Source organism: Hemiscyllium ocellatum, chromosome 33, assembly GCF_020745735.1.
Source record: "Hemiscyllium ocellatum isolate sHemOce1 chromosome 33, sHemOce1.pat.X.cur, whole genome shotgun sequence".
In the NCBI taxonomy this organism is placed as follows: Eukaryota; Metazoa; Chordata; class Chondrichthyes; order Orectolobiformes; family Hemiscylliidae; genus Hemiscyllium; species Hemiscyllium ocellatum.
Genome location: NC_083433.1, coordinates 10458096 through 10480977, shown reverse-complemented (window position 1 = coordinate 10480977; position 22882 = coordinate 10458096). Strand labels below are relative to the sequence as shown.

Below are 22882 nucleotides of genomic sequence, written 5' to 3'. Positions count from 1 at the left end.
AGCTGATTAAATTCAGAGGCTGATGGACACTGCAGGGGCTGGGATGAATCATCACCCCAGACAACATCATTTTGATTTAGTAAGTATCTTTTCCCTTACATATGTTCCATGAACCTTTAATTTGTATTTTTGTTATAGTGCCCCATCAAATACTGATTAACTCAAATTTGTTTCCTTTAAAAAGAGGAGACACTTGGGCTTTAATTGGTCAGGGCTTTACAACGAAGAACGCAACATAGAATGGCAGTCACCACAACCCTTTATCCTAAAGATGCCAGGTCTGAATAGATTTTCCTATAAAGAACATTGTATAATCTACAGGTCGCAGATAAAGTCGTTGCCTTTTCCCTCGATTGGGCATTTCAAGACCAGGGGCCACATTTTTGAAGTGAGGAGAGATTTAAAAAAAAGACATGAGGGATTTTTTTTCTACACAGTGGGTGGTTCGTGTGTGGAATGAACTTCATGAGGATCTGAGTACTATTACAACGTTTAAAAGACATTTGTATAAGTACACAAATAAGAAAGGTTTGGAGGGACATGAGCCAGGAGCAGTTTGTGAATATATTCTGCTGTAATACGGAATAGATTCCCTATTTTCTAAATAAAGAATTCTCGACAGTTTTTTTTTGGTGCATAATGAAGGAATATGATCATCAAACATTATTTTCCAACAACCTGATATCAGCTTTCTCCAAAAGTACTCCAATATCCCTGCATGCATCACGGTACAGGGAGCCATGGACCTCCAGTATTCCATGATCCTCTACGGTCCAGGTCCTCCGTGTATCCCATGGTACAGCGGGCCTGTAGTTTCTGGTACTCCGTAGCTTCACTGCGGCAATGAATTCGCCGTGGGTCGCGATCCTGAGGTGCTTCCTGCTCTTTAATCTCATCGGTGGTGGTCTCTGCAACTCTAGGAGGGTAAGGAGCGAACTGGACAGGGTTTGGCGTCGGCAAGAGAGGCCTGAGGCTGGAGGGGGTTAGAGCTGGTGGCGCGAGTTGTGCCGGATCGAGAGGCCGTTAGGAATGGAGCGTTTGGCCGCAGTTTGAATTGTGGCTGCGCGAGGGCCCAGAACAGGTGCACAACAAGGTGCCTGGCAACGGTCACAGCAGGGGTTGGGTGCCTGGCAACGGTCACAGCAGGGGTTGGGTGCCTGGCAACGGGTACAGCAGGGGCCTGGGATGGCATGGGAACAGACAGAGAAGGGGCCTGGATGCCTGACTGCGGGTATAATTGTGGCCTGCGATGGCATTGCAATAGCCACAACAAGGGCCTCAAATGGCATGACAGTGGGCACAATAAGGACCTGGTGCCTGGCTGCAGGCACAGCAATGGCCTGGGATGGCATGGCAGCGGGGACAGCAAGGGCTTGGTGCCTGGCAGCAGGTGCAACAAGGACCCTTGTGCCTGACAATGGGCACTGTAAGGGCCTGGGTGTCTGACAATGGGCACAGCAAGGGCCTGGGTGTCTGACAATGGGCACAGCAAGGGCCTGGGTGTCTGACAATGGGCACAGCAAGGGCCTGGGTGTCTGACAATGGGCGCAGCAAGGGCCTGGGTGTCTGACAATGGGCGCAGCAAGGGCCTGAGTGTCTGACAATGGGCGCAGCAAGGGCCTGAGTGTCTGACAATGGGCGCAGCAAGGGCCTGAGTGTCTGACAATGGGCGCAGCAAGGGCCTGAGTGTCTGACAATGGGCACAGCAAGGGCCTGGGTGTCTGACAATGGGCACAGCAAGGGCCTGGGCGTCTGACAATGGGCACAGCAAGGGCCTGGGCGTCTGACAATGGGCACAGCAAGGGCCTGGGCGTCTGACAATGGGCACAGCAAGGGCCTGGGCGTCTGACAATGGGCACAGCAAGGGCCCAATTGCCTGAGGATGAGGTATAGACTGTTTTTTCAGTAGCAGGAATCTCTGGTGATGTTCTGTCTATATGGTGTGTTTGTCTACTGTATTGGCAATCATTTTACAATACCATAAATGCCCCCAAATACAGTATTGCAGACAATTATAAGTTCACACAGATAATGGCCTAATTTTACTCCTATATTTTATGGTCTTAGTTTAATCATAAAATTCAATGAGATATTCAAAGTTATTCCAAATGTGTACTCAAAAAATTCTGTTGGTTGATGGAATGATTAAGATAATTGTGACTGCCTTTGGATTGTGCAATTATTCTGAAACTCTGCTTATGTATTTGATAATGTCATCAAAGCAAAAGCATGACTATCCAAAAAGTATTCTAAAGTGAAGATTGCCCTTCTTGTGGGGGTTACTTTCTGAAAAACAGAAATGTTGAACTAATTGGAAAATAGTTCCTTTGTTATAATTTCCAAAGTTGTAACCTCAATGCAACAGCCATCCAATTATCTTACGTTTCCTTTGTTGCCATTATCTTGCATTGCCAGAATCCAGGAATCGCTTGCAAGATGACTGTTGCCAGAAGACTTTAGTTGACCAAAGCCCCCTTTTTATTGATGAGTTGCATCTGTAGTGAAATTGGTTACAGTGTCTCTTAAGATGGCATTCTGTGCATGTTAAGCAATGTACAGCACCTGTGTAGTTATATGGATATTGGAAATGAATTTTTTAATTACTTCCTACCAGAAAATATCCATTAAATTCTGGAACAGCACTTTTTCCATACCATTGATCCACTTTAGCTGTTTAGGTACTTGAAACTATTTGTAGATATTTTATCAATCCGTTTAGACATGTTACAGCAGGTTGGGAAGTGTGGCCTAAACCTAGACCTTATGGCCCACAGGTAGGGTTGCTACCACTGTGCCACAGTAGTGGTAGGTAGGAATTGATCAGAGCACTGATAGGGAATACTGCAGATTTACAGCATCTGCAGTATTTTGCTTTTGTGTGGGAGTAGATATGAGACGGAATCGGAGAAGGTTTGTACAGTTTTCCAGATTGGATACTTGACATCTTTGTCAGTTATGAGGAAGGATCATTGGACCCAAAATGATAACTCTGATTTCTATCCACAGATGCTGCCAGACCTGTTGAGGTTTATCAGCAGTTTCTGCTTTTGATTCTGATTTCCACAGTTCTTTCTGTTTTTATTTGGCATCTTTGTTCACACTGGTTTGTGATCTTGGAATGAAAACAATAAATTTAAAGCTTTGCCACATTTACCATCCTATATGAATTTATTTTAAAAACATTTTGTAAAAGCTCTGACTCAAAACTTCTGATTTGTATTTCTAGTTTGATATGACCCTTTCAAGTTATGGCTATTTAAATTTAAAAATTGTAAACATTGTGCCTTTAGTATTTACCTTCCCATATGTGATAAGCCCATATCTGTGCTATTCATACTCGAGATTTCATAAAATGGCTGGTGGGTAGAACAAAACAGTGTCACTTTGTTTCTGTGCAGGGTGTTCTTCCAAGGGGCAAGGGTACGTCATGGAACTTGCAGCCAAAGAAAATAGTATTTAAATTGGAGAAATTGGTTTTTAATTATGAAGAATTTTCCAAATTATGATGACTAATTCAATTATTCTGGGACCCAGTGTTGCTGGTACATTTAAACAAAAATGTAACATTATTCGAATTTGTCAGTATGACCACTGTCCGTTGAGCAGTGGCCCACTTTCGGAATGTCTCATATCTCCACGCTGGGTCTGTACTGAATTAGACCTCTGTTGGAAATGTAAGCACACACATTTTCCCTTTATGGGCCAAAGGCTGGAGTGGAGGTCAGCCACTGTTTATAGCTAAATTATTGGCATAATTTCACAATATGAAAATTCAAGTGCTGCACACTAAGTGTAACACATTACTGTTTTTAGACTTGTACTCCAGAATTTGCTGCAGTCTTAGCCAAGCTGTTGCAGAATAGGTGCAACACTAACATCTACTCAATAATGTGGAAATTTTCCCAAGGTATATCCTGTACTTAAAATGTAGCTCAGATCTAATACAGTTTGGCCAATTACTGCCCCATCAATGGACTCTCAGTCATCAAAGGGATGGATCAACAGAGCTAACAAACTGCACCTGCTCAGCAATAAGCTGCTCATTGATGCTTAGTTTGGATTCCACCAGGACCACTTGGTTCCTGACTTCATTATGGCTTCACTTCAAACATAGACCAAAGAGCTAGATTTCAGAGGTGAGGTAAAAGTTGACAGTCCTTTACATCAAGGTTGAATTTGACTGATTTTGGCATCGAAGGAGCCCTAGCAAAATTGGGGTCAGTGGGAATCATGTGTACAACTCTCTGATGTTTGGAATCATACCTGGCACAAGGAAGGTGGTTGTTGGAAGTTAGTCATTTCTGTCCCAGGACATCTCTAGAATAGTTTCTCCAGGTAGTATCCTAGGCCAAACTGTCCAAGTTGTGTAGTGCTGTTAGGGAAAGACTTAAGAATTTAGCCAAATGGCGATAATGTTTCAAGTTATGCTGGTGAGTGGCTTGGAGGGAAGCTGCTGACAGTGGTGTTGCCATTTATCTGTTGCCCTTATCCTTCTAGATGGTAGGGATAACTGGTTTAGAAGGTGCTGCATATAGACACAAAGCACTTTAGTATCTGAGGATTCACAATTGGTGCTGAACATTGATGATTGCATAATGAGTGTGCTATTTCTGACTTTATGGAGGGATGGTTATTGATGAACCAGCTGCAGCCCCAAAAACATTCAAGAAACTCTATACCATTCAGGACAAAGTAGCCACTTGATTGGTACTCCATCCACCACTTTTGACATTCATTACCTTCACCACCAACACATAGTGGCAACAGTGTATACTGCCTACAATATAAATCACCAATGCTCTTTTGACAGCATTTTCCAAATCCAGGATCTCTACAGCCTAGAAGGACAACTGAAGATGGTTGCTCCTGGTACATGACCTCAATAACCACACTGTCTTCCTTTGTTTCAACTATGACTCCATACAGTGGAGAACCTTCCTCCTGATTCCTATTAACTCCAGTTTTCCTTGGGCTCGATGGTGTAATTAGTCAAATGCTGTCATAATGTCATTAAGGGCATTCACTTTTGTTTTTCACTCCAGACTGACTGAACAGTAAATGTGTGGACATCATGTGAAAACAAAATTTAGCCAGCTGTAATATCCCGTATCACTAAATAGCCTGCAGGCAGTCACTGCCTTGATTTATGTGTGAGGCAAAACCACTAAGTTGCCAGAAGTTGGCTGTCACCTGTGTACCACTTCATCTTTTTCAGGTGAAGAGAAATTTAGGTTAGGGTGATGAGAAGAGAAAACCAAAGTTCAAGTATTAATGTGGTGAGCAACACCTGTTAAGACATATCAGTAAGTGTTCTGTCTGCTTCTCAAATCTAAATCCATTTGTGTTTGATTGAATTGAACTATCCAGTTTCCAGATGGCTATCTTTTCATGTTATGTATCTCTTTGATAGCATGAACAGCAGCATTTCAATCCATGGGAAATGTGAGAAACCAATCAAGGCATGTTTAGCAATTGGCACAATTTCAGGCCCAGAACATAACCTGTGATGAGGATTTACGTTGAGATCTGAAACCCTGAACTTAATTAGTGCAGTGTCTAGGAATGCATCAGTATTGGCATAGGGACGCACTGCTACAGAATAAAACTCATTCTTTGTTATTCTACAAGGGCACATCAAGCAAGGAAAGATATTTGTATTCATCTGGTCTCATTCATTGGCTTAATAGCCAGTGAAGTATTTTGTGTGGCCACTTGTTTTTAATGCAGATGATGTACGGCTGATAGAGAGAAAACTGAGGAGATTGATTTGAGGGCTGAACAGAGTAGAGAGGGAGAAGGTGTTCCTGTTTGTCAAAAGGAACAAGAGTGAGAGGATATAGATTTGAAGTATGTGTAAACGAAACATGGATAATGTGTGAAAAAACTTTTAATTCCGAGTAGTTAGGGTATAGAATGCACTGCCTAGAATTGCGCCTTGAATGCCTCACGTTCAGGTGAGGCATTCAAGAGGGCATTGGATGGTTATTTGGATAGAAATGGTATGGGAAAAAGATAGTAGATTGTCTGTAGATAACAGAGCTGGTGCAGACATGGTGGGCTGAATGGTCTCCTCTGCACTATTACAATTGTGATTGCACAGCAAGATTCCATGCACAGCAATATGATAATGTGATTGAATGGTAAATATTGGCCAGGACACCAGGGAGAATTCCCCTGTTCTTCTTTGAAATTGTGGCCTCGTGATTAGCTGTCTGAGTTGGCTTCAAATTTAGCTTCTAACAGTGAAATGACAACAATGTGCAAATCTCCTGTCAGTTTTCCATTTTTAATCATTACTCTCACCTAGACATGATCTCTGAAGCAGAATATTAATTAAAGCTAACTGGAATGATTTTATCACAGATTATGAATAGTGCTTAAAAATAAGACACAAATAAAATGAAATGTTGCATTGCTCCCAGAAAAGCCGCAGGTTTTTGCCTAAACTGTAGCATAATGTATACCACATGCAGTCACCCTGTGATTTACTACTAATGGTCCAATACATCTGCACTAATGACAGATATAATCTATTGTAGTGAATGTTGCTTGGTATTAATGGGGTTGCGTTATGTTCTGAAATCAGCAGAAATCTTTCAATTTTTCCAAAAATATTGTCTCCAAAGAGAAAAGTACCGTTGGCTCTGAAGTTTGGACCCTGTGGTGCATTTTGTAAAAGTGAATAGTTGCCCAGACGCTCACTTTTAATTTGAGACATTAATATTTACAATAAAGTAAAACTGCACTGTTTAATGCCTTCTTTAGCTCGATGGTAGGAAAATATTTTAGGAATAATTGCTATTGGGTTTTGCTATTGAATATTGGTGTGGTATGCTTGTGTGAAGCATTTAATCTATTAGATTAGCTGCTTTCATTACTGTCATGAGTACTAATGTTACACAGCCCATTATAATTTCTCCATACATAAGCTTGGTTTGGGGAGAAACGTCTATAATTGTATTGCTGAATGACTATGCATGTATTGCAAAAAAAAATCTATCTAACATTATAGAACACTGCAGTCCTGCAAATAGTGTAATGGGATGCTATCTTTAAAGTGGAAGAGCAGTGCTGAAGTATTTCAGGGCTTCAGTTTCATATAGGTGCTTAAGCTGTGATTCAGTGGTATCGTTCTTATCTCTGAGACAGACAATTATTAGTCTGGAGCACAAAATCTAGAATAACACTAGCATCAGAGCGTGCTGCATTGTCAAAGATAATTGTCTCTTTGATGCTAAAATGAGAACCCAGTTGTCCCCTCTCATGGTCTTAAATTTGATTCTGTGGCATCATGTTAAAGAAGAGCAAGGAAGTTCTGGTCGATATCATTTACCAAAACAGGGGAGTTCTCCTTGGTGCAATGTTTAATAATTAATCCTCGACCAACATGACTGAAAGCAGGTTATCTGTATTTTGTTTGTGGGAGCTTGTGCAAAAATTGACCTCCATAGCTTTCCTACAGAAGTTTATTTAATTAGCTGTAAAATTATTTGAGCTGTCAAGAGGTCATGGAAGATGTTCATAAAATCAGTCTTTCTTTCTTTAGCCCTGTGCAATAATTAAAATGAAATGGTTGATCCTTTCCCCAATGGATCATTTGTTTCTTTTTTATTTTGCTGGTGGGGAGATATTTTAACTGAAAACAGCCAGTCTAGTTGCAATAATACAGGACACAAGGGTGCAGTATAATCGTGGTGAGATCACATTTATCAGCGGTTACAGACAGAAATTAGGTTTTGCATTGTGTCTGTCTTTCGAAGTTCTCAGTCAATGTGTAATCCAGACTGAAAGCAAAATGTCATACGGTGGCCTCTTATCCACAGAGTCCATTTGTACCCTGCATCTGAACAGAAACATCAGGTCTCAGCATTTCATGAACTTCACTTTTCCACACTTTAAAGGTCTGAGTCAATTAAAATAGGATAAACCAAATTTGAACAATGTTATTGTGTGCTTTCAGAAGCCCTGCAGTTAGAGTTGAGGAAGGGTCACCGGACCTGAAACATTAACGCTGATTTCTCTTCACTGATGCTGCCAAACCTGCAGAGCTTTTCCAGCAATGTCTGTTTTTGTTTCTGTTGTTGGAGCTACTTGATCTCCCTGACTCATGCCTGGTCTGGTAGTGCTTGATGCTGTTACTGTGCCCACCATGGTGAAATGATCAGACCTGTATCACTGCAGTAATGCACAACCAGTAATTTCTAATCCTTCTCTTTCAGCCTGGAGATGTTCCAGACGCTGAAAGTATTGGATTCTCTGTGCCCCTCGAACACTCATTTGAATTTGGTAAGTCTGAAAAGTTGACAAAGAATTGATTTTCAAATGAGTATTGGATCTTGAATATCACAGTGGTTGTCCAAATGGAAATCTTGTTGATTTCTTTGTCCCAGTTGAAGAATGTACTAGAGGATCCTGCATCAAATTCCTTCCAATATCTGAAGGATTGATGAGTGTAGAATTAAGATAATTGGCAAAATGACCAAAGATAACTAAAAGAATATTGAAGCATGGAGTGGTCAAGATTTTGGATTGCATTGCCTGATCGAATGGTGGATTCAGAAGTACCCTTCAACTGAGAATTGGCTACATATTTAAGAGAACCAAAAATTGCAGGGGTATCTGGAATGAACAGGATAGTTGTAGTGACAGGATTGCTTTTCAATGAACTGGTGTTGACACAATGGGTCGAAAATGTACTTCTGTCCTGTGCCAATCTATAATTCTACTTACGGCTTGCTGTGAGTTAGCTGATCTCTATTGTGAGAGAAGTCAGGTTGTTTTAATTTGCTTCCCAGCTCCTGGTTAATCAAGGAAATGTTGAAAAAGCATTCTTTCCACTTGCTTTTGAGAATTTCTCTTCACTTTTGTCCAGTACAATATCCTGAAATCATGCTTCCAGAAGTTAAGATACCTTTACATTGTGACCCATCAGAGAACAATAAAGAATTGTTTTATCATTGTAGATGACAGTGTTCAGTATAAAAAGAGGGGCTCATTCCAGTGGAGACCAGGCCGTGAAAGCACTCTCACTCTAACTCAGACACAACTGACAGAGGAGGAAAGGACAAAACTCCGGGTGAGTAGCATTTTCTTTTATGTTCCTGGTTCACAGGTATAATTCTGAACACTTCTGAGTTAATAATCTTTTGATTTTTGTTCCCTTTTACCTAAGTTATCATTACTCGCACGCTAAGAACTAGTAGTTAGCCTTTAATAAAAGAAAATTGCTCTTCAAAAAATGTTAATGATTACCTATGGCATGCTATCTATGGATAATATATGATGAGGAGCCTATTCATAAGTTTTAACTGTTGGCCTAACCTGTCGTTTAAGGTTACTGCTCAGATTTAATCAGCCCTGAGCTCAGTTAGAGGCTTGTTATTATGTAATAAGTAATAGATTTATGATTGTTTTCTTGTCTTTGTAACTTTATTAAACTGTCTAAATTATTTTAAATGCAGAAAAATGTACAGTAGGAAATTTTAGGTTTCTTTTCCACAACTGTTCCCTGACTGAGATGATAAATTTCTTCACTTAAAGGGTTGTAGGTTCTTGACATTCTGTACCTAAGAGGCTTTTGGTTAGATAGTTGTTGAGTTTATTCAAGATACTTAAGATATAGATTTGACATGGATGCAAGAGTTCTCAAACTGCAGGCCATAACTCAAATTTTGAGGCAGTAATATTTGTTGTGGAGCTTTAAGTGAATGTTTAAAACTGCATGTCTCCTGTAAATATTCTGATTCTTTTTTTAAAGTGGGCATGGCGTCTGGCTGAACACTGGGGGCTAAATGCTGTGTTGAAAATATCTGCCTGACCTTTTCAGGAACTCTTAAATACCCGCTGCCTCAGCACTGTTCCTCAACTATGCTCACATGGGCATCTCCCTTGCTTCTGTGCTCTGTTGATTTCCCCCTGCTCCTCTCAGCCCTCTCTCCTCCTTCCTCATGGGTCTTTCCCATCCCTGCTCTTATGGTAGCCTCCACTGCCACCGCCACCATGCTCTCACTGGGTTCGTCCCCCACTGTGCTCATGTGTGTCTCCCCACATTCCCTTTGCTTGACCTATTCCTGCTTTGTCTGGGATCCTCCAACTTCATTCCCAGGGAACTGGGGGTCGCAGCTATTGTCAAGGATCAAAATAGGTCACAATGGGGAAATGGTTTAGGACGCAACATGCCAAGATAATTATGTTCAGGAATGTGGGAGTAGTGTGGAAAAGTACAGTTAAGGTAGACAACCAGCAATGATAGTGTTAAATAATGAAACATGTGGGAATGGCTCAAAGCTACCTGCTCCTAACTCATGTGCCCTAATGCTATCCAAAATATTCAGTTGTGATTTATTGGGGTTTAATGAAAATGGTGATTTCTGGATGAATGCATTTCATAACATTTCTTTAGGGAAAGAACTTGCTGTCCTTACCTGATGTGACCTACATGTGATTTCAGCCCCACAGCAACATTGGGTTGAAATTACATAACTGCAATTAGTGATGGGTAATAAATGCTGGCCTGGCCAACAATACCCAAATCCAGTTTCTAAACAAACTTTTTTTTCCCAAATACAGTGATATTTGGTATATCTGTGCTCTAAAATTCGAATCAAGTTCATTTAATGGGAATGATAGATTTGTCCACTTATAATATGGAGAAGCACCCAGCAGTGTGATTATTGATTATGTCTTTCTGACATTGGGCTGCACCTGAAGAGAATGCCTAAGCTTATTGGCAATTGTAAGGAGAATTTGAGATGAAAAATTAAGGATATTGAATATTAACACAACATTAAACATGTTGATATAAGCACAATTATTCCTGTAGTGTAATGATGATAATATCATGCTAAGTATTACTTGAGCAGTACTGCAAAATACTCAGCAAGGTTGCAGAAAGCTGAAGTGAGTATTTAGTGGATCCAGTGCATCATAAAGGTTGCACAAGAAATTGAAGAATTTTAAATAAAACTTTGTTGCAGGCAAGTTTATTATTCAGCCTTGGAGTTTGATGATCCTATCTTGACAGTCATGAGGGGAAAAGTTGGGTAAAGCTGGTTTCAGATCAGTTCCAGATTCTATTTGCTACCTACTGACACCTTTCTGGAAAGGATGCATTTTAGGTTTCAATTGAAGACAAATCAACCACGCTGTAATAATGTAAATATTCCTAGGTTTTAGATTGTAGTTTAAAATTTAGTAAATCTGGTACTCTTAGAAACATTTTATGTTATGATTTGGAAAATATTTTTCAAGTGTTCCAGACAACATTACTTGTATTCTTAGAGGGTTTAAATGCTCGAAGTATTCTATCCTAGAGGGTTCAGCCCTTGGGCGCATGCGGGACGGAGGTCTTGGGTTTTTGGTGTTTGAAGACAGGATGATTGTGAAGGAATGTTAAGTTGAGGTTAAAAATCAAGCATGATCTTTAACTGCTGAAAGGGCATAGGTTTAGGGTGAGAGGGGAAAGATTTAAAAGGGACTTAAAGGGCAACCTTTTCATGCTTGTTTGGAATGATCTGCCAGAGGAAGTGGTGGAGGCTGGTACAATTACAACATTTAAAAGGCATCTAGTGGGGAAAAGAGTAAGAACGGTTTAGAGGGATATGGGCCAAGTGCTAGAAAATGGGACTAGATTAATTTAAGATATCTGGTTGGCATGGATGAGTTGAACCGAAGGGTCTGTTTCCATGCTGTACATCTCTACCACTCTATAAATGCATTTTTAATTAGCAAAATGTGAGTGTGATAAAGGCTTATGTTATATTAGCATTCGGGAATCTGGATTTCAAAGTAAAGGCAAAATAGACTTTGACTTATTTCTTCAAGTAAAAAGTGAGGTCTGCAGATGCTGGAGATCAGAGCTGAAAATGTGTTGCTGGTTAAAGCACAGCAGGTTAGGCAGCATCCAAGGAACAGGAAATTCGACGTTTCGGGCCAGAGCCTAATGAAGGGCTCTGGCCCGAAACGTCGAATTTCCTGTTCCTTGGATGCTGCCTAACCAGCTGTGCTTTAACCAGCAACACATTTTCAGCTTTGACTTAATTCTTTCAACCGAAGTTAGAAAGACATTTTGAACAGTGAGTCAAGCATCATTTTTCAAGAGAATATATGACTTGGCTAAATGATTAGATAAATTACCTGGGAAACAATGTTTTCTCTAACTTTTATTCCTGTGGTGCAGACATCTGAGGCCCGTTGACGACAGCAACCACCAGAAACATAAGCTATACATTGGCATTCCGATCGTATATGGTATTTCCCACGACTTAGTGGGAACATTGCTGGAAGTTAATTGATGAAATGTTTAAAAAGTTGAAAGCTTTCTGACAGACAAATTGACCACACTCTGTTTTCAGTTTAGATGGGTAGTCTCATACCTGTAGAAGGTAGTTTAGTTTATAGCAGTACAAGCTTTCAAACCTGGAAGGAAGTCTTCAAACTGTTTTTAAGTAGCATTTTTTAAATAGACGGACTTTCTCAGGGTTCAATTAAAAATCAATGAACAAGTTCTGTCTAAGCATTTTAAGAGGTGACAGTCATGAGGATAGTTGTATCTGACGATGTAAGGAAAAATGCCAAAAGAAAATACTTACAACCCTGTCACACATCAGTGTTGAAAGGGAGTTACTAGGAAAAGGGTTGAATTTTTCTTTTAGGTATTCATGTTATAGTCTTTCTAAATTATCTTTTTTATACATTGCATTTTTTTCTCTAATGTGCTTGTGTTCTTTTGTTGAATTGATATTGACAACCTCGTGTGAGTACGTTCAGTGACAGTCAACCACAGTAATTACATTTCAGAAATAAAACTTTTGATCTGTCAAGCCAGGTTTCGCTCTGAGATCTGACTTGTCCAGTATTACCATCAGCTGCAATCATAGCACAAGGGAAAGAGGCCATTAATTTCTGTATTAATACGTTATTTTGAAAGAAGCCAACTCGTGCTATCACACACCCACATTAGTAATCTCAAAACATTGATAAACTAAATGTTTAAAAGCTAGTAATCTACAATAATTAGAAGGACCTCCATTATAATGTCGTTGAAGAATTAATGGCTAATAACTGTTCATGAGTAAAGGGTAAATTTCTTAAATTATTTCTATTAATATTCTTGTACTAACTACTTGTGTTTAAAAGTGATGTAACCAACAAGCTGGGAGACAAAAACATATCCAGAATTTTATCAGTTAAAACTACTCTTTAGTCTTAAAGCCACAAACATGTAAATGAATCAAGGCCTGTCTTTGTAAGAGATCAGTCTAAAATGTCTCATTGCCTTATCTTTAAGGCAATTGACTCAAATAGAAAAGTAACAATTAAAGTGGTCAATACTTCAATATTGATTCCGAGGAGAAGGATTCTGAACAACATATTTTTGAGTACTCCAAGTATCCTGAGAAAGACGAAGTATGGTTCTTCCTCAGGTTAGGTCTTCAATCGATTCAAAAGTGGGCACAGTTAATTAGGATTTTCTGTCTGGGTTTTAGCGGTCTTCAGAGACTGTTAGATGAACCCTTTTCTGTTGGTGTGAAGACTTGAAGGAAGCAATTTTCGCCCAAGTGCCGGATTTTTGAGTTTGAAATCTGTCTTGTATTTCTGATAAGTATAACTTTTGTGTCATTTCTTTGTTACTTAAATAATACTTATTCCAATGAAGACACAATACCTGTAGAATTCAGAAAATTGTGTGTACCTTAGACACTTTAGATCAACTTTTCTTGAATCAAGTTTCATTATCTGTCTTTCCATGATCTTTGCTTCTTTACCATTTCTGACAGGATATGGCTAATACTGATGGGCTGTACCGGATCAGGGTCCCAAGAAAACTGGGCAGCGAGAGCACTAATACAGATTACGTGTCATCTTTTGTTCGAGTTGTAAGTACCAGAAAAAAAATGACACCCTGAAGATGTGCTTATAGGATTTTGTTTTAAGATATAGATTTGAATCTTTGGGGATGCTTGTGTTGTGAACTCACTTTCCCTAAAGACCTTTTGTAAATTTACCTCTACTAAATATCATCATACTACATTATAACCACTCAATTATCCAAATCACAAGCTGGTCACTCAAAGCCATACTTTTGCATTTTCCATTTGTACCTTAGTTGCGAAAAGTTAAATAGAAAGGTATAAAAGAACTTTTCTTTCTTACATGCCTTTGTGACCCATGCCATTATTTGACCCATGCTGTTGTGGTGCAAAAAGGGAGGATGAGGGGAAACTTGAACAAGTAACAAGATGGGACTGATAATGCGATATGGAGCTGTGGTGATGAATGACCAGCTTGCATCTGTGATTTGGATAATTGAGTGGTCTGATGTGATAAGAAGATATTTAGTGGAGATAAGCCCTTTACCAGCAGAAAGCAAATATCAAAGGCTGAATTCACCCTCAGAGATTCAGGAAATTAAGGACTTAGAGAATTGGCAGAGTTAGAAACTTCAGTGGCTAGATTTTTATCTTGCAATGATGGTGTCTTCACATCACAAAATGTTGAACTTCCTTTATTTTCCAGAAAGGTAGACCTTTTTCATCTGCTTTCTCAGTCCTACACCATTTGTGTGGCCTTTTTGCAAATTTAAAGCATGCGTCTTCTGAGATTGGGGGTCTCCCCTTTGTGAGAACCACAGGAAAGTTGTATTTCATCCTGAACATAATTCCTGTGTGCTGGTGAAAGTTTTAGAAGTTGTGACCACTGAAGGAAGCCTGTTGAGTACTTGAGAACATTTTAAGTGTGTAAACAACTTTGAATGTCAATAGTAAATGATCTGTTTTAATCTAGATATGCTTTTAATATAGTGATTCATCATAAGGATTTATCTTGCAAAGGCAAGTTGACTCTTATGTTGACCAATATTTGATTAGATTAGATTACCTACAGTGTAGAAACAGACCCTTCAACCCAACAAGTCCACACCAACTCGCCGAAGCATAACCCACCCAGACCCATTCTCCTACATTTATCCCTTCACATAACACTACGGACAATTTAGCATGGCCAGTTCACCTGACCTGCACATTTTTGGATTGTGGGAGGAAACTGGAGCACCCAGATGAAACCCACGCAGACACGGGGAGAATGTGCAAACTCCACACAGAAAGTTACCTGAGGCGGGAACTGAACCCGGGTTTCTGGCGCTGTGAGGCAGCAGTGCTAACCACTGTGCCACCGTGCCGCCCACAAACTTTAAGTGTTGTGGTACGTTATGAAATATTTATGAAAGATGAAATGATATGATGTATAAAGCAATGTCTTGGTAGCATCTACTATCGTATATCATGCTGTGCATAAATCAACTGGCAGCTCTGGCTGTTTTTTAAAAAAAAACTCGTTCGTTAAAAGATAAAAAATCTCTGCATCTGCTCTCCTCCATTGATTGATAAGCACTCTACATTGAAGTGGAAATTAAATACCATTCTATTCTGTAGTTTCAGATAATGTAACTGGAAGTTTTTGTTATGACAGCAGTAGCGACCCTGAATGTTTGGCTGGACTTTACAAGTTAATATTCACTTCAACTTAACAGGTGGTAGAGGAAGCATCACAAAACCATTTTGGGAGCTGGACTGTTGTGTTGGAGAATTGAAGCAGACTTTCTAATTGTCCCATCTCAGAATTCACACTCTCTATGAACTCTATTGCGGCTTGCAGAATGGTCTATGAATGATTTCTTTACCAAACTACTAGAAAACCTCATCTGCATATTTGAGATTTTCTGTAATTTGGTAAAAAGATGATTCACAGACCATTTTGCAAGCTGCATTGGAATTGTATCTCAACAACTGGTGACAATATATTGATTAATGAGTTGGGTAATGTAATAGTGAATCACGTGTTCAAATTTGACAATGACTTAAAGATATTTTAAAAGGACATTTTAAACAGTATACGTAATTGCATAAAATTACAAATAAGATAAAGTGTAACAAATCTAGTTTAGGCAAATATAAAGTAACTTGCTTTTGGATCTAAAACATATGGATTGGAGTAGTACTTAGGTAGTGAAAAACTCCAAAGAGTAGGGGGTCAAAAAATATGTAGGGATTATGTGTATATAAATTATTAAATGTCATGGAGCGGGGGTATGAAAACAGTCAAAATGAGAGTTGGGCTTTATATCTAGAAGTTTGGAAGAAAATTGGGTCATGGTTACGGCACATGAAATCCAGTTTAGACTACAGTTAGTTCTTTTATAACACGATGGTTGTGTTCTTCTGCAACCCTGCATTATGAAAAATCACCCTTTAGAAACAGCGCTTAAAGTGTTGGTGATGTAATTGCATTAGAGCCAACGCTCATTTTAAAGGTTTGAGTTTTAGAAACCGTGTCCCAAATTTGTCAGTCGCATTACAGCTCATTTGCATTAACGAAATGTGCAATATAGCAGAACGACCTGTACTTAGTTAACTGGGTATTGTGTTCAGTTATAGGCGCCATCCCCTAGAAAGGATATTTTGGGCTTGGTGGGAGCGTAGTGTAGATTTATCAGAGTGATACCTGAACGCCATTGCAGGGAGAGATCACATCAACTACTGTGTACTCTCAGGAATTTGGAAGGTAAACAGATAATTTGAGGTTTGCAAGGAATTAAAGCGAAGCAGTGAGCTGGAGAGAAACTGTTTCTCGTGTTTGAGAATCTAGGACTAGGGAACATAACCTAAAACTGAGCTTTCAAGAGTGGCGTTGTATTTGCAAAGAGTGGTGGATGTTTGGGATTCTTTTATGCAGTTGATGTTCAGCATATTATTGATTTGAAATTTGAAATTAGTAGATTTTTGTTAATGAAAAGGTATTAAGAGATATGGTGCAAAGGAGGGTCCCAGAATCAAACCTTGCTTGATAGATCATATATTTACAATCTCTAAATAGTTGAGGGGGGATGTGAGTTCAGTTGCATGAAAAATTATGGAAAACATTAAAGGAAGGAAGACTCAACAGAGGTTATTAAGGTTTCCAGAACAAGTAACTGAACAGTAAGTATGGAAATGGTCATCACCTCTCTTCAGGCACAGCAGTTGAGGTGACAACTGAGAAAGGGACTGTCAATGCAGGACTGAGGCTGTTGTACTTAACGGCACGCTGTATATGAAACAGGGTAAATGAGCTAATAATGCAAATTGAAATTAGCAACTATGATATTGTGGGGATAACATATGGCAGGAAGGGATCAGGGCTGAGAACTAAATATCCAGGGATACATTTCCTATTGAAAGGACAGGCAGAGGGACTGAGCTTGCCTTGTTAGTAAGAACTGAAAATAAATTGATAGCAAGAAGTGCTATAGAGTTGGAAGGCGTGAAACTGTTTGGGTGGCGTTATATAGGCCTGTTTTCATGCTGCAGACCTCTAGACATTCGGCCCAACTTGCCTTTGCCACCCAGTTTTCACAATTAAACAAGTTTCATTTGCCTGTATTTGGTCCATACTCCTCCACACCTATCTTTCCATGTACCTGTCTAAATGTTTCTTAAATGACAAAATTGTATTTGTTCCCACCGCTATCTCTGCCAACCCATTCCAGACTCTCACCACCTTCTGTGTGAAAAAGCTGCCCCTCTGGACACTTTTGTAACTCTCCTCTCTCACCTTAAACCTGTGCCCTCTAGTTTTAAACTCCCCTACCATGGGGAAAAGCTGTTGGCCACCTACCTGAAGACCCTGATGGGAGTTATGTAGAGTCCTTAGGATGTGGGAAGAAAATAAATCAGGAGATAGAAAAGGCATTTAAGAATGCACTATTAAAATTATCATCTAAGACTTCAATATGTAGGTGGACTGATAACAATCAAATTGGTAACCGATCTCAAGACGGAATTTGTGGAATGTCTACGAGATTTCTTTTATTTGGAGCAGCTTGTAGTAGAGCCCAGTAAGGAATTGGTATTTTTAGATTTGGTGATGTATCATGAGGTTGATTGTGGAGCTTCAGGTGAAGAAACCCCTAGGGGACAGTGACCATAATATGGTAGAATTCACCCTGCAGTTTGAGGGACAAGCTGGAATTAGATGTAACGGTGTTACAATTAAGAGAAGTTAACTACAGAAACATGAGGAACGAGCTAGCCAGAGTTGACTGGAAGGGGAAGCTAGCAGGGAAGACAGTGGAGAGGCAATGGTAGGAGTTTCTAATAGTAATTTGGGAGGCACAGCAGAAATTCATCTCAAGAAAGAAGAAACATACTAAGGAGAGGGCAAGGCCAGCTTGGCCAGCAGCAAAAGAAAAAAAACTTCCAATGTTGTGAAAATTAGTGGGAAGCCTTTAAAACCCAGCAGAGGATAACTTTTTAGAAAAAGCAATAAATGGGTCGAAGATGAAATTTGAGAGTAAGCTTGCGAGTAATATAAAAGAAGCTGGCAAGAGTTTTTTTTAGATCTCTAAGAGGTAAGTGAGATGCAAGAGGGGACATTGGACCACTGGAAAATTAGGCTAGAGAAGTAATAAAAGGGAGCAAAGAAACGGCGGAAGAAATAAAAAGATAATTTGCATCAGTTTTTCACAGAGGAAGACACCAGGAGTATCAAGAGAGTCGGGGCAGAGGTGAATGTAGTTACCGTCTTTAAGAGGAAGGTATTGGGGAAGCTGAAAGATCTGAAGGTAGGTAAATCACCCAAATCAGATGGAATACACCTTAGATTTCTGAAGGAGATAGCTGAGGAGATTGTAGAGGCATTGGTGGTGATCTTTTAGGAAACAGTGGAGTCAGAGTTGAGTCCCAGAGTACTGGAAAGTAGCTAATGGAACGGCCATGTTTAAGAAGGAAGAGAGGCAGAAGAACAGGAACCTATAGTCCAGTGAGCTTGATATCTGTCATTGGTAAGATTTTAGAGTCCCTTATTATGGAGGAGCTTGCAGAATACTTGAACGTGCTTGGTAAAATTAGATCCGGTCACCATGGCTTCGTCAAGGGGAGATTATGCCTGACAAAACTGTTAAAATTCTTTGAGGAGATAATGAGCAAGTCAGGCAAAGGAGACCCAGCGAATGTTATGTAGTTGGATTTCCAGAAGGCCTTTGACAAGATGCCACAGTGATGGCTACTAAACAAGATAAGGCCCCATGGTGTTAGGAGTAAGATAATGGCATGGATAGAGGATTAGCTGACCTGCAGAAGACAAAGTAGGAGTAAAGGGGTCTTTTTCAGGATGACAACCCGTGATGAGTAGAGTTCTACAGGAGTCAATGTTGAGACTACAACTATTCATGTTAACAATATGGAAGAAGGAGCTGAGGGCACTAAATTTGCATATGAAATAAAGTTAGGTGGAGAGCAGCAACAAGGTGTCAAACCTCCATACTCCTTGTCTACCTGACCTTTCAAGTACAACCTACCCTGCATTGTTGTAGAGTGTGCAGGTCATGCATTGCACTTATTAATCATCTCAGAACCCATTTAATTGGTATGGAAGCAGGCCATTCTTGATCCTATGGAACTGCTGAAGAAGAAGAGGTGAAGAGTTATTGTGAGTGGCTCATTTTGCTGTATTTCTTCCCTCTGTGCTTTCTGTTTCACTGGGCAACTTTAACATTTTTACAGCTGTCCAGCTTAGTAGCAAGGAGTAGCAAATCTTGGTTTTAACAGGTCTTTGTGGCTCACCACTCAAACCAGGGGCTGAAATCCATCGTGGATTAAGTGAAAACTGCAGAGTGGGACCAAAGCTAATAAAACATCAAGCTAATAAAAGAACTAAACATCATGAAAGGGTAGTGTACACAAAAATTAAAACCATCTTTGTCCTGACAGCTTTCTCTTTTTATTTCTGTTTTTTTTTCTCATTAAAAGAAGTGCTTGCTGAAAATATAAATCATACATTACGCCAAATGCAAGTGGTTTTGAAAAACAATCCGCTTGTATGTTAACTTCAGCTTCATGCACTCCCTGGTGACAGTTTTGAAAGTGCAAGTTCTTATTTTACTCACTGTGATCCCTGGCACATAAGAGCTTCTATTTTAACTGCTCACGTGGGGCTTTGATTGAATCAACATTCATACACTTGTCTCAACACTTGATCTATCTTAATATAATCATATCTGCTTCTGCTCATTAAATGCCACACAGTCAACATTTACAGTCAAGAGACAAGATTCCATTAAGTCACTTTTTCTGGTGCATTTGCCAAGCATAGAAATATGCTCGAGAGATGAGGGGGAAAATAGAACATTCAGACCATTTAGGACTTATTCCAAGACCCAATCGAACTATTTTAATCTTTTCTTCATACTTGAAACTTATGACTTCCTTATGTACCACAAATTTATCTAGTGCTTTCTCAAAAAAATGCTTTTGAATGACTCTCTGCGATACAAAGTTATATAAATGGGCAAGTATTAATTTGGCCTTTATTTTTAAAAGGGGAGTTATATTCTACTTTACTACAAGAAACTGGTCACACCTGGACACCTGTTCAGTCATGATGTTTGGAATTATTGCTCAATTTCTTGGGCGATCGACTGTGTAGAATTTGCACATTCTCCCCGTGTCTGCGTGGGTTTCCTCTGGGTGTTCCGGTTTCCGCCCACAATCCAAATATGTGCAGGCTAGGTGAGTTTGGCAGTGCTAAATTGCACATAGTATTCAGGGATGTGTAGGTTAGGTACCTTGGTCAGCAATAAGTATAGGATAAAAGGGTTGGGGAATGGGTCTGAGTAGGTTACTCTTCGGAGGGTCAGTGTGGACTTATTGGGCTGAAGGGCCTGTTTCCACACTGTCGGAGGATTCTATGATTCCTCCATGGCCTTGGTGGGTAAAGGTCTAATGCAGTGCTCAGTCACATAAATGATAAATCTCGGGTTTGGTTTCTATTCTTTGCCAAGTCAACTGATCTTGGGCTTATCTATTCAGCTGCTAGGGTTGTTCTTTTCACTTATGGATTGAGTACAAATATTTGTTCTGTATATAGTGATTTTTAACAACATAAAATGTTTCTGATGTGTTACAGGCATATTGTAATGCAAAATTTGACATTAAGCCCATTCAGCAATATTAGAGCAGATGATCAAAAGCTTGGTTAAAGTACTTGGTTTTAACAAGTATCTTAAAAATGCAGAGAGGGGCAGAAAAGCTGAGGGAGGGAATTGTAGAACTTGGAACCTTAGCAACTGAAGCAATGGCTACCAATAGTGGAGTGACTAAAATAAAACAATGCTCAAAAGACGTCAAAATAGATTGGAAAAAGCAGCTATTTCTAATGGTCGTTTGGCACCCCCCCCCCCCCGCCCCGCCTCCCAAGAACAATTTCCGGATATAGATATTGGGTCAGTCAGGATGGCACTCATCCATGAAACCTTCGTTGATTAAATCACCTGTCATCACCTGCTGCCTAAACTTGTGTGAAGAATAGCTACTCACTACTGTCTGCCAGGAGAAAATCTACTTTCGGTTAATTCATATGCCAAGGAAGGATGTACATCAGGGAATGCACACATTATGCATAAAATTTCTAATTAAGAAAGCTAGGTGAAGAGTCAACAGTTTTGTACAAATGTGAGGGAATGGGGAAAACATTTAAGCTGGACCCTAAAAGACAAAGTGTTGAGTTCTCCGATGGGTTAGTGAATAAAGGCGCATTTATTTATTATAGAACTTACCTTTGAGTGTCACAACTGATTTCATTGACTCCGAGTTTGGGATCAACGTAACTGCTTCTAATTATTTTCCAAGTGACTCTTGCTTGAAAAGTTTTGTGAACAGGATTGCTCAGGACAGGATCCCTGATCTGCTGTGCCCTGCCAACACTTGTGGACTGGTCTTTTGTTATAAATGGCATTTGGACAATCTGCTGAAGTGAACAGTAGCCTGATTCAGTGCATTTGGGAGCAAAAGGGAAACAGTTGATACATTTAAAGTTCTGTAGTCTTAAATTACGGGTAATTCAGGAAAGTTTTACCTCCTGTTTAAATTTTAAGCTAGTTTTCCAAAACGTTGTCAGTATTTTTCTTAAGATTCTGTTTATTAGAGCTTTATATGTCTTTGCTCTTCATCCTTCTGCTGCCATGGAGGTGTTAGAAGACTAGAGAGTGGCTAATGTACCATCGTTTTAAGAAAGTCTGCTAGGAAAAGCCAGGGAACTGTTGACTGGTCAGCCTGACGTCAGTGGTGGGTAAGTTGAGGGAGGGGATTCTGAGAGACAGAATTTACATGCATTTGGAAAGGCAAGGACTGATTAGAGAAAGTCAGCATGGCTTTGTGCGTCTCTCAAATTTGATTGAGTTTTTGGAAGAGGTGATCAGAAAGATAGATGAAGGCAGAGCAGTAGACGTCTGCATGGACTTCAGCAACATTCTGCATGGTAATATGGTTAGTAAAATTAGATTACATGGGGTCCATGGAGAGCGAGCCAATTGGATGCAAAATTATTAGGAAACAGAGGTTGGTAATACAGGGTTGTTGTTTGGACTAGAAGCCTGTAACCAGTGGTGTGCCACAAGGATCAGTGCTGGTCCACTGTAGTTTTTTTTAATATAAACGATTTGGAATGAGAATGCAGGAGGCATGGTTAGTAAGATTGCCAATGATCCAAAATTGGTAGTAGAGTGGACAGTGAAGAAGGTTATCTAAGGGTACAATGAGGTCTTGATCAGCTGGGCCAAGGAGTGGCAAATGGAGATTAATTTAGATAAATCCAAAGTGTTGCATTTTGGTAAGACAACTCAGGGCAGGACTTAGATAAGTGGCCGAACAATACTCGGGAAGTATTGTCAAACAATAGTAGGGGTGTAGAGACCTAGGGGTGGAGACGCACCTTGAAAGTGGCTTACCAGTACACAGGATGTGAAAAAGGGAGAACATGGAATATGGGAGTTGGCACATCATGTTGTAATTGTACAAAATATTGATGAGGCCACTTTTGGAATACTGCAAACAATTCTAGTTGCCCTGCT

At 39.8% G+C, this 22882-nt stretch overlaps 1 protein-coding gene across 1 annotated transcript in view; it reads left to right on the top strand.

The window, feature by feature from the left end:
- The first annotated feature begins 772 nt into the window (after nucleotides 1-772).
- The window catches only part of emc10 (ER membrane protein complex subunit 10), a 44196-nt gene continuing 22086 nt past the window's right edge, over nucleotides 773-22882 (top strand). Inside the window, exons 1-4 of the mRNA XM_060849492.1 lie at nucleotides 773-924; nucleotides 8220-8286; nucleotides 8964-9076; nucleotides 13779-13877. Of these exons, the coding sequence (XP_060705475.1) occupies nucleotides 844-924; nucleotides 8220-8286; nucleotides 8964-9076; nucleotides 13779-13877 (360 nt within the window). The 5' untranslated portion in view covers nucleotides 773-843. The remainder of the gene's footprint in view (nucleotides 925-8219; nucleotides 8287-8963; nucleotides 9077-13778; nucleotides 13878-22882) is intronic.